This window comes from Alexandromys fortis, unplaced genomic scaffold (assembly GCF_014885135.2).
Source record: "Alexandromys fortis isolate MF-2015 unplaced genomic scaffold, M_Fortis_MF-2015_v1.1 scaffold_231, whole genome shotgun sequence".
Taxonomy (NCBI): Eukaryota; Metazoa; Chordata; class Mammalia; order Rodentia; family Cricetidae; genus Alexandromys; species Alexandromys fortis.
Genome location: NW_026068613.1, coordinates 1,512,825 through 1,524,550, shown reverse-complemented (window position 1 = coordinate 1,524,550; position 11,726 = coordinate 1,512,825). Strand labels below are relative to the sequence as shown.

At 35.7% G+C, this 11,726-nt stretch overlaps 1 protein-coding gene across 1 annotated transcript; it reads left to right on the top strand.

Annotated features, from left to right (window-relative positions):
* Positions 1 to 2,265: 2,265 nt before the first annotated feature.
* Positions 2,266 to 3,204, top strand: LOC126495933 (olfactory receptor 150-like). The gene has a single exon (XM_050133530.1). It carries the CDS (start codon positions 2,266 to 2,268, stop codon positions 3,202 to 3,204), a length of 939 nt encoding a protein of 312 aa, XP_049989487.1.
* The last annotated feature ends 8,522 nt before the right edge of the window (positions 3,205 to 11,726 follow it).

The following is an 11,726-nucleotide window of genomic DNA, read 5'->3' as shown; positions in this document are numbered from 1 at the left end:
GGGAAGGTAAATTTTAAATGCATGCTGTGCAATACAGTGCCTGGGGCTAACAAATCGGCATGTGCCCCATCAAAACCTGAGTGGTTAGGTCTCAAATTAAGCCTTCTAAACATAAATGACTATAAAAGTATACGAAGAGCCATTTGAAAAGGTTGCATATATTCATTATCTTGATTATTATGGTGGCATGAGTGTTTAAATGTGTACAATGTGAACAAATTAAATGCTTTGTTGTATGTCATTTCTGCTTCGGTAACGCTAAGATGCAGGCAAAGCTGGTGGCGCACTCCTTGTTTAGATGTATCAGATAAAAGATGGCGAAGACAACTGATGTAGGGAAGAGCGTTTGTGATCCTCTGTCAAGGTGAAAGGTATTAAAACATAAAGGCAGTGTTAGAGGATCAGGAAGCAGCAGAATTTACGAGAACATGGTAGACTTCAGGGCAATTAGTCAGTTGGGATGGACCAGACATTCATGACTAGTATTGAGTCTACAATGATGCAATTAAGGCCAAATGGAGCTTCTGTGATAAGAACCTTTGCTTTCTGGCACATCACTGCCAGAGGCAGGGAACAGAGGAAGACTAGTCACATGGCCAGTGAAAACAGTCTCAGAGTCATTTGTTTTAGGACATGTCTTAATGTTCTTCATGCTGCAAGGACAGAACCATATTGTATGATGATTAGTGCATAGGCCCCAGAAGTTTATTTGGCTCAAATCTGTTCCTTGAATTTATTATTTGGATTTTTCCCAAACTGTGTGTCTTTTCTTCAGACTTTTCATAATGTTCAGTTTATTGATTTTTTATGATATCTCCTGATTTGGGTTCTTACCTAAGAAATATTACTAATTCTAAAATTGTAAAAATGTGGTTGTGTTTTCCATCAGTATTGATATAGCTTTGCTTGCTGTATTTAGTTGCAATAGCCCATTTTGAATTGAATCTGATTGAATGGTGTGTGAAAGTATCTAAGTATTAATAACAAGGATCTATCTAATTATCCTAGTACCATATGATAAAAAAGAATTTTTTCATTTGATTTGTCATAAACCCTTATATCCACAGCTTATAGATATAGGCTTGCTTCTGGAATGTCAAACTCATTCCACTAATTGCCACATCATTCTAAAATAAGTACTACATGAAGCAAAATATTACAATATTATAGTGAAATTCAAGACAGGGAGGTTTAGGGTTTCATTCTCTTGTTTTAAGTATGTTATGATTTTTTTAGTCAATTATTTTCACAGAGGTATAATGATACCTCTGCAAGTAAATTAAATTAAAATCATGAAATTGATAGGGACATTGTTTAAATCTGGAAAGTGTATCCACTGTCACAAGGTTATTTTCATTGACTCATGAGTGTGGATGCCTTTCTTTTTCTGTATGTCTTTAAATTCCTTTCGATACAGCTTTGCAGGTCTCAGTGAAATGTTTTATATTTCTTTCATTTAATGTACACACTAGTAAATTATAATATTCATTAAAATACTAATGAGGTTAGTAGTAGTTTTTTTACATCTGCTATTCTGCTTTTTGCTGATAATTTAAATATTTCTTCATGTATTAACTAGGATTTCTATACATATCACTATGTTATTAACCAGATGAGATAGTTTCATTTCTTTCTTTATAATTAGAGGTGCATTATATTCAGTACCTTATTTAACTTCTTTGACCTAGAATCTAGACTACAATATTAAATAAATATTTTAAGATTCATTTCGTTTATTAACTTATAGCAAAAGTTTTTCAAAGGTATTGTTTGAGAGTTTTCCAGAATGATGCTGATATTTTAATATAAAATAGTATTTATGGGCTGAACAGATGGCTCGGTGGTTAAGAGCACTCAGTGTTCTTCCAGAGGGCCCAGATTCAATTCCCAGCATCTACATGGCAGCTCACAACTGTCTGTAATTCCAGTTCTAGGGGACTTGACAGCCATGACAAAACGCCATTGCACATAAAATAAGAATAAAGGAATAAATAAACAATACTTACAAGATAGATATGCTAAATTAGACAGCTCCATAGGATTTGTTATATCAGTTTTGGGGGTATTCATGGAATACAGGTAGATATGAATATACTAGATATTTATTTGTATGTTTCACATTAAAGTCTTTAAATAAAAACACGCATGTAGAGCTGTTAGAAACGGGAGACACCAGAGCAAAAAGTCTTGAATTCAATGTCACACTCCAGTGCACAGTGATAAACAACCTTTTCCTAACCTCCTCCAAAAAACTTCCAGGAGGAAATGTCTGAAGGCAATCACTCCAGAGTGGCTGAGTTCATCCTTGCTGGGTTAACAGATCAACCAGAGCTGCAGCTGCCCCTGTTCCTCCTCTTCCTTGCAATCTACCTGCTCACAGTGCTGGGGAACCTGGGAATGATCATCCTGATCGTGCTCAGCTCCCACCTGCACACCCCCATGTACTTCTTCCTCAGCAGTCTGTCCTTCATTGACCTCTGTTACTCCACTGTCATCACGCCCAAAATGCTGGTGATCTTTGTGACAGTAAGGAATGTCATAACCTACCCTGAATGCATGATTCAGCTCTACTTCTTCTTAATCTTTGTTATATCTGAGTGTTACATGTTGTCTGCCATGGCATATGACCGCTATGTTGCCATCTGTAACCCCTTGATGTACAATGTCACCATGTCCTACCAAGTCTGTTCCTGGATGATAGGTGGAGTGTATGGTATAGGTGTCATCGAAGCCACAATTCACACTGTTTGCATGCTGCGGGTGCTTTTCTGCAAGGCTAATGTAGTAAATCATTTCTTCTGTGATATTATTCCATTGCTGCAACTTTCCTGCTCTAGTACATTTGTCAATGAGGTAGTAATTCTGTGCCTCAGTACGTTCAATTTCTGTGTTCCAACCCTGACCATCTTGAGCTCTTACAGTTTTATCATTGCCCGAATCATCTGCATGAAGTCCACTGAGAGCAGGTTCAAAGCCTTCAGCACCTGCAGCTCCCACTTCTCTGCTGTGACTGTCTTCTTTGGCTCCTTAGCAATTGTGTACTTTCAACCATCATCAGTCAGCTCCAAAGAGCAAGGGAAAGTGTTCTCTCTGTTTTATACTACAGTTGTGCCCATGCTGAACCCGCTAATCTACAGCCTGAGGAATAAGGATGTCAAGCTTGCCTTAAATAAGTTGCTTCGAAAGAAGACAATTCAGATGTAAAATAATATTTTGCATTAGCAAAAATGCCTTATATCTATAGTTTTGATAAGAAATTATACCTTGAGACAACAATGCATGTCAAATCCTGAAATTTTTATTAGTACATGGTTATTTTCTTTTTTTATTTCATCTCTTTGATTTTTTTCTTTCTTTTTTAAAAATTTATTTTTAAAAAATATATTTTCTCATTTTACTGTCAAAATGTCAAATCCATTTTCCACTCCCTCCTTCCTCCTGCTCCCTTCACATTGCCCCCTCTCACCCCCATCCCATCCCCCATCCACACATCAGAAAGGGTAAGGCTTCCCGTGAGGAGTCAAAGAAGTCTAAGACATTGCTTTGAGGAAGTACCATGGCCCTCCCCACTATACATAGACTGAATAAGGTATCCTTCCAGAGGAAATGAGTTCCAGAAATCCAGAACAAGCAGTATATATAAATCCTGGTCTCACTGCAAGTGGCCCTGCAGTCTTCCCCAGCCATACAAATTCATCCACAGTTAGAGGGTCTAGTTGATCCTATGCTGGTTCCTTCTCTGTCAGCCTGGAGTTGGAAGGCTCCCATTAGCTCAGGTAAGCTGTTTCAGTGGGTATCCCCATCACGGTCTTGATCTCTTTGCTTGTATTCTCACTTCTGCTTCTCTTCACCTGAACTTTGTGAGAGAAAAAATATCAGGAATTATTGGATTCAAGTTATTTAGATAAGTGAAAGAAACATTCTGGGATTCCGTGGAGCCTATCAACATGTAGTTAACTAGCCACACCTCTGATTATGTTTCAAAACAATCCCAAAGTCTTCTTATAGTTCACATGCTTTATGTGTGTGGAACATGGCTCTTTTTGGGTGATATTTATGTATCTCACTTAAGGGAATAAATACATATAGTAGAAAAGCTTCAATTATTTGCTTTTTGTATATCAAACCCTTCTCAATTAAGTGTATTACCAACTATATCTGAAAGAGTGATCTATAAAGTAAGTGGACTTAGCAAAAATGACTCAAACTATCACTTCTAAATCTTCCTTAGCATGTAGAACTGTATTGTGGACTATAAAACGTATTAAAAATATTATTGCTCCTACTATCAATGAAATAATACTAAAAACATTGAATAAAACTGTGCAACTGTTCAAATACTCTTGACATAGGTATTGATCCAGTTTTAGGACTTTGCCAGCTTCTTTGTTTTTCTGAAATTTTAATGTGTTGTTTTCTAATTGAAATAACTACTGTATTTTCCTAAGACTGCATTTTAGAATATCCGTTTCAGAAGTGATGCTTTTAACAAGTGCATTGTTGTGCTATTTTTCATATAGAAAAAAATTAAAATTTAAAATTTTTTGGTCTAATAGTATTCATACCCCCAAAACTAACTATTCCTATCAGTTTCTGACCTTTATGAAAGAAACTTTTAACCAATAAGTTTTATTTTCCAACCATTATCCAATTAAGATCCAAACAATAAACTTTGCTTCTGTGTCAGATGGCATCGCCCACATCAGAAAGTCTCAGTATCTCCTGGTTGCCTTCATCTTTCACATCTCCTGGAGATGTCAGGAGCAGCAGCATGGCTTTTCTTGTATGCCTAGAATAATTTCCCATTTATTCTATTCACTTCCTTATTGATTTAGAAACCTCTATACTTCATGATTCCTGGGAGCACCAAAGCCTTTAAACATGTTGCATTACAAAGAGAAGCACAGAGATTTCCAAATAGCACACAGTACCCTGTTCACTGTACTAATTTGTGTCCAGAAACACAGCACTGGAACTTTTATTTTTATTCCCAGCATTGGCTTTTAAACCTATTGCCTTCCATTTATTATTTCAGCTGAATCTTGAAGTAGGCACTGAACACTGGTGGGTTTGTCTTCAGCTTTCCTTCAAATATGTGACAAGACACCTTCTATCACGTCTCCTCATAGTACAACACGAAAAGTAGAAACAAGAGAACATTCTATTTTGAAAATCAGAATAAAGGTCCTTGGTTCCTCTTACCCTTTTCTATTCAGCTTGTCTCTTCCATTATCCCACAAAAGTCTCTTTGTATTCCTATCGTACTTGTCTGTATATATTACATGGCATGTGGTTCACTTACCACATATGAATTGATCATATTGTAGATAATAAATATTTACCACCCACTTTATAGCGTTTTTACTTTAATATTAAAAGATCATCAAATAAAAGTTCATTCCATGAAATTATTTGGCATTTTGCTGATGAAACTCCATCTCTAAGAGGTATCAGTGATTAATATACAAGAAACTATTCTTGAAATTCCCTATCATGCCAAAATCATGCAAACACATAGGCAGATAGCAGAAACGAGGAAGCATCTGCCTTTAGAGAATGTGGTTTATAAGTCGGTCATAAAGAAAGCTGTATATTTCTGTATTTATTAAAGCTACATTCAAATGATATCCCTGCTAACTTCTTTAGGCTTCAAAGTCTAAAGAATCAAGGATGAAAGTAGAGGCATCTCCAAGGAGCACCATGCTTACCCTGTGTTGCACTGTGTCCACAACACAGCATTGGCCTCCTTTTCCCTTGTTACCCAGCTTCACTCTAGTTTATTAACAGAAATAGAGCAGTACTTGACTTCTGTTTTGTTTGCTTCAAATACGTAATGGGGACACATCTTGTGTCATCTTTGCTTCACTGTATACCATCAAAAATTGTAATGACAGAAAATAGTTTATTTCCCTATTTGAACATTGGAAGAAGTACCCTTCCTGATTTTCTATACACAAATGAGCTCTTCCTCTTATACCCCTCTCCTATCCCACCAAATTATACAAATTAAGATTTATATGTCTATGGGTTTTTATTATATATTTATGAATAAATATAGATATAAAGGGATAGATATATCATAAACATATATGTGCAATTAAATATAGTTACAGAATAATAAATATCAAAGTACTAATGATTAAAAGGAGCCTAACATCCTATCATGAAACACTGTGGGAATTTGGGGTAATAAACTCATGCAGAGTTTGTCTTTTATATCTCTGATACAAAATTTCTTGACATTACACTAGCAAAATGGGTCACTATCAGAGCCTTCCTGAAGGCAAAAAGCAAGACAAATAGTGACTAGGAACAATACACTCCCAAAGGACCATTCTGCTATGACCTATTACCTCCAGCTGCACCCCACCTTCCAAAATATCCAGAACCTCACAAAACAAGCAGTGACCATGACCACTTAATCAGGACATTAGCTGTAGGAGACATTTCCAATTAAAATCATAATACATAATAAAATTTGTACCTGTGATGATTGTTCTTTTCACATATATTGGGAAGAAATAGGGTTGTCATTCAGCAAGGTAAATCTAAAACAGCAAGTTCTACATAAAAACAATGGATGTTCTGTGTACAATGAAGTGATCTCAGCCTCATCTTCTAAAATGCAACCATGTTTATGACCTTGAAAGTAGAAGTGATTTCATATACCATTGTGCTACAAAAATCTTAAGCTCGGTGGGTAGAATACTGCAAATATTTCAATTCACAAATTGTGTGTCTGAATTCTTTTGGTAGACTGATTATAGAAATATTTTGACAATAGTTTAAGGCAGAAACCTTTAATAAATAAATTAAAAAAATTAAAAAATAAAAAGTCTTAGTTTACTTCTAGGCATCCTGTAAACTAATTCTCTATTCCAGACTGTTTCCATGTGCACAGCACCCATTATTCATTCTTCTAATAGGACATCTTAGAGGCATGTGTCTCCATGACCAATCACAAATTTCTTTAGTTTGTGATCATTTTCAGTAAAACATTGAAATTTCAAAGGGGCTTGAGATACCGCAATTGATAAGAGGAATTGATGCACAGACATGTATCTTAGTTCATCACCCACGTTTAGAAAAGGCGAGAGTGGAAGTACATCTGTAATTCTGATGCAGGGAGAGGAGAGACAGGAGGACCACAAGGGCTGAATGGCCAGCCAGCCTAGCCAAAATCTTATACAATCCCAAGCTTCAGATTCAGTGAGAGATCCTGACTTAAGGAAATGGAAGACAGCAATAGAAGTCATTGGTGTCCTATGACCTCTAGAAGAGTATGGGTGTGTACACATGCTCACAAATATAAACACATATCCATACAACACATACATTCATAGAAGAAAATGAGAAGAAATACACATTTTTTGACATCTGCATGTTTGAGAGAATTATAGTATATATAAATTTGTTGTTACTTTGCAAATGGATTATAAATGTGCTATAAATAATTAAATTATTCAACTTTGGGCCAATAAAAAGCATGATTAAAAAGAATTATCTATAGTTGTAGAGGCACAGAAAATATGGAAAAATGGTCTAAGACTTTTTCTTCTTTTTGCCCTTTCTTCTTTCCTTTGTTATTTCATTCCTTCCTTTCTTCCTTCCCTTTAAGAAAAACGGCCAAATGTTCTGGTATTCAATTTTATTTCAGAATTTTTTATATTTATGGAATTATTGACAATAATATTAAGACATCTCTTATGTACATGAAACCTTGTCTTTACTCTTGTTACCACCTAAATGCTCCACTTATCAAAGCTAAGAATCCATTAATTGGTGTATCTCTCAGCATCAGATGCAGTAGATGTTGAAGCACACTGAGTCCGACAGTAGTTGGGGTGTAGAAAGTAAGTGACTGCAGAGTCCTCAGCCCTAAATAGAATATCTATAGCATGAATTCTAATTGATCCTAATAATAAAAATCCATAGTCAGATATCAGGGTAAATGCTGAAAGATCAGACAATTAAGAAGTGAGCCACCAAAGTGACTTTTTTTTTAACCTTTACTGAATCCTCGACCAAAGGGGGCAAAATCCTGTCTTCACAAATCTTCAGACAGAATTGCTTGAGCTCCTGTGTCCTCCCACCTTATAAACCTCTCTCCACCTAGCCATATTCCTTTCTGTCTCTACCTTCCTAGTGCTGGGATTAAAGTCATGAGACATCACTGCCTGGCTCTGTTTCTCTTTTAGACTGGATCAATCTTTTGTAGCATGAGGTGACCTTGAACTCAAAGAGATCCCTGCCTCTGTCTCCATCTCCCAAGTGCTGGGATTAAAAATGTGTGCCATCTCTGCCTTGCTTCTATGGCTAACCTAGTGGCTTAGCTCTGCTTTCTGATCTCCAGTCAAGCTTTATTTGCTGCTAGATAACAAAGAAAGAATCACCACACACAACAATAGTGAAAAACTCTCCAAATGTTCAGCTATCACATCAGAAGAAAACATGGTAAGAGTGAAAGAGCCAGATGTGGTGAATGACTGTAAGGAAATGGCCTTTGAAGGACATTTGTATATAGGAAACCATAGAAATTATGACAGCTTGTACAACACCTACACAAGCTCAAGTCACAGAAAATCCCAGCACTGGTGGAGAGTACACAGAATCCTAGCCCTAGCTGAGCAGCTATTGCAATTGTTGGTTGCTGGAGAGGGAGATTTTTCTTTAGAATCAGCCATGCTTCTGTGGTTGGTCCACAAACAAGAGTGACCATACAAGAAGCACAAATTGCACTCAATGAATTTTAAAATCTGAATGAGGTCACAAAGTTGAGTGGGGATGGCATAGCGAAGTGGATTAAGAGGAGCTTGGAAAGAGAAATTAATATTTTCAAATACAATGCATGAAAATACCAAAAGATTAACAAAATACCTTTAAAAACCCAAACAGGCAATATTAACTTTATTGTTTATTATAGTAATTTTGGCTCTATGTTTTATGTAGTTTCTCTTAAGCTTTCTCATGACAATTTTTGTTCTTGAGAATTTTATCCTAGTTACTTAATAGAAGTTAATTTCCATAGCATCCTGGGCTCCTGTCTACTGTCTAGTTTTCAGTTATAGTACAGTAGTTACAGATCTTTCAAACAGTATCCTTATAAAAACAACCCTTTCAACTATTATCTAAATTGATTACTATGTAACTTATTTTACTTTAGTCCTACACTTGATACTCATTTCCAGCTTACATTAGCATGTTTATTTCTAGCACTTTCTCTGTGGTTACATTTTTAAATGTCACAAAATAAGAAAATATGTGAGTAACAATATATAATGTTTTTTAAAATGTTTTCCTAAGATTTTATTTTACTTCAACCATTTTTCTATGTCTCTGTGTGCACTGCATTAATGTATGGGTGCCCAAGGAGGCCAGAAGAGGGCATGAGATTTTCTGGAGCTTGAGTGAGAGGCAGCTGTGAGATGCCTGACACGGGTGCTAGGAAGTGAACTCAGTCCCTCTGCAAGAGCAGTACGCTGTCTTAGCTGCTGAGTCGTTCACCCAGCCCCTAGTTAGCAACATTTAATAACAATTACAAATCACTGTGTTCTTCTCCAAAACTTAATAAAACTGAAAAAGACTAGACTCGGGTTCTCCAGTATTTCAGGAACTATTTTCAAATTGAAAACTGTTGTAAAAGTCTTTGACAACCGTATCTCAAGACCTTGGGTTCTAGTGCTTAACTTAATTGTTGTTCAACTGCAATAAAAAAAGAAAGAACTGTACACATGGGAATCAATGGGAATGTTATAAAAAGGATGCTAAAGGAATCTTTAATTGTTTTTGTCTCACATCAACTTATCCCTTGTGGAAAGAAATCTTGAGAGAATTTCCTTTTACATATATTTTAATGAAAACTCACTGTGAGATGCTATGTGACAATAACATCATTCAGGTAAGTGCCTTGGGAAGCTGTGGGGCAATCAGGATTGTGGATTTGTATGAGCATGTGAAATACTCAGAATTAGCGATTTGTATTCTGATCTCTTAAAAGTAGAAAGCCTATGCTTTTACTTTGGATTATCAGCATCACCAAATGAAAAGCAAATTCCCAAAAGAGAACAGAGCCTCCAGTTCACGTTTCACAGTGAGACAGGCTTTCAAGTAAAGAAAGGTGAACATGTACATTGCATTCTCCTCACTCCACTTTAGCTCAGAATTTCAGAGGCCCACCATGAACTTTAGATCACAGATGTCAGAATTTCTTCATGCTCTCTGATGGTGATCACGCATATTTCCCAATAACACACAAATATATAGGAATGACCTGACCATTTTCACCTTTCTACCTATACTTATTCCATTTGTATGAACTTTAATGTTAGCAAAATTGCATTTAAAGGAACATACAATAATTTGTTACTGATATATAGATACTAGTTACAAGTTACATCTATTTGACTGGCTTTATTGGACAATTTCAATTTATAAAGAACTGTTATTAAATACACATATGAAACAATATGGTTCATCCAGTGCTGTTTAACTTGTGTGCCTATTATTTTTGTCATGTTGGATCTCCTATTTCTTTAAATAAATCATTTGAAATGATTAATTTATTTACCATGCTATTCTTATAAATATATGCATTAACTCAAAACCCTCTTATACTTGTTATCCCTGAAAATTGTGTCAACCTAGTCTACTTCTGGTAATCCTTCTAGCCTCGTTTTCCATTTGAAAAGCATCCATTGAACCCCTTCTAGGCAGACCATAGCAGCCACACTCCTTTGGACCTGCCATCATGGTGTACTGACTTCCTGCTTCCCCTCCAACTTCTATATTAGAGCATTTTGAGGAGCATATGCCACCAATATATTTCTAGCCTGAATTCTCAGAGCAGCATTTCTGCTTATCACCATTAAATTATTTTAGTGTCAGTTCACATTCATACCCAAGTAATACTTCTTAAAATAGTAATTAGGTGTTCATTATTATAGTCTATAAATTTCATAATAAAATTTGTGACTGATATCAGCTAAGTTGTTAATAAAATGTATTTTCAAGGCAAACTTAGATATAAATTCTTACCTAATAATAACTCATATTTTCTAACCCTAAGACACAGTTTTAGATGTTTCCTGGGTTCATATAACTAGGAGATACTGTTTTTTTATTTCCATGAACAGATACAACTGTGCAATGTACATTAGTCCATATTCAGTACTAAGTAGATTTATCAACTACTGAATAATATATTGCAGAATTGTTTAAACCTTTTACTGCATTAACCTAGCAAGACCATAGTGAAACAAAGAACTGAATATGTCTTACCAAACACATGTTTGTTATGAGAGAAAAATAACACAATGTTTATTTTCCAAAGGAAATCTTATTTGAAATGGCACAGAAAAGTCAGAAGACACCATGCAAAGTGAAATAATGCAGTAAAAAAGAAGAAATGAGGAGTTATTTACTTATGTAGGGTAAGCATAAATGTCAAATCCAAAGAAAATAACATAAAGGTGATTCCTGCAATGATATGTGGGGCACATAGGGAGGGCATGTGCAATTAGTACTAAATCTTACAAATTTTACATGAATACAGTATGATTCTCTGTATAGTATACTTCTGGTAGTTTATAGTAAGGGATTACACTTAGAACCTAAGGCAGATTTCCTCTTAATAAGCATTCTAAACACATTTAAAGAAAGCAAACAACCAGGAGGTAGTGGTGAAAGCCTTAATCCCAGCCTTCAAGAGACAGAGGCAAGCAGATTTC

Bases quoted from the DNA above. Each gene is read 5' to 3' on its own strand.
- LOC126495933 (XM_050133530.1), top strand. From the start codon at position 2,266: ATGTCTGAAGGCAATCACTCCAGAGTGGCTGAGTTCATCCTTGCTGGG.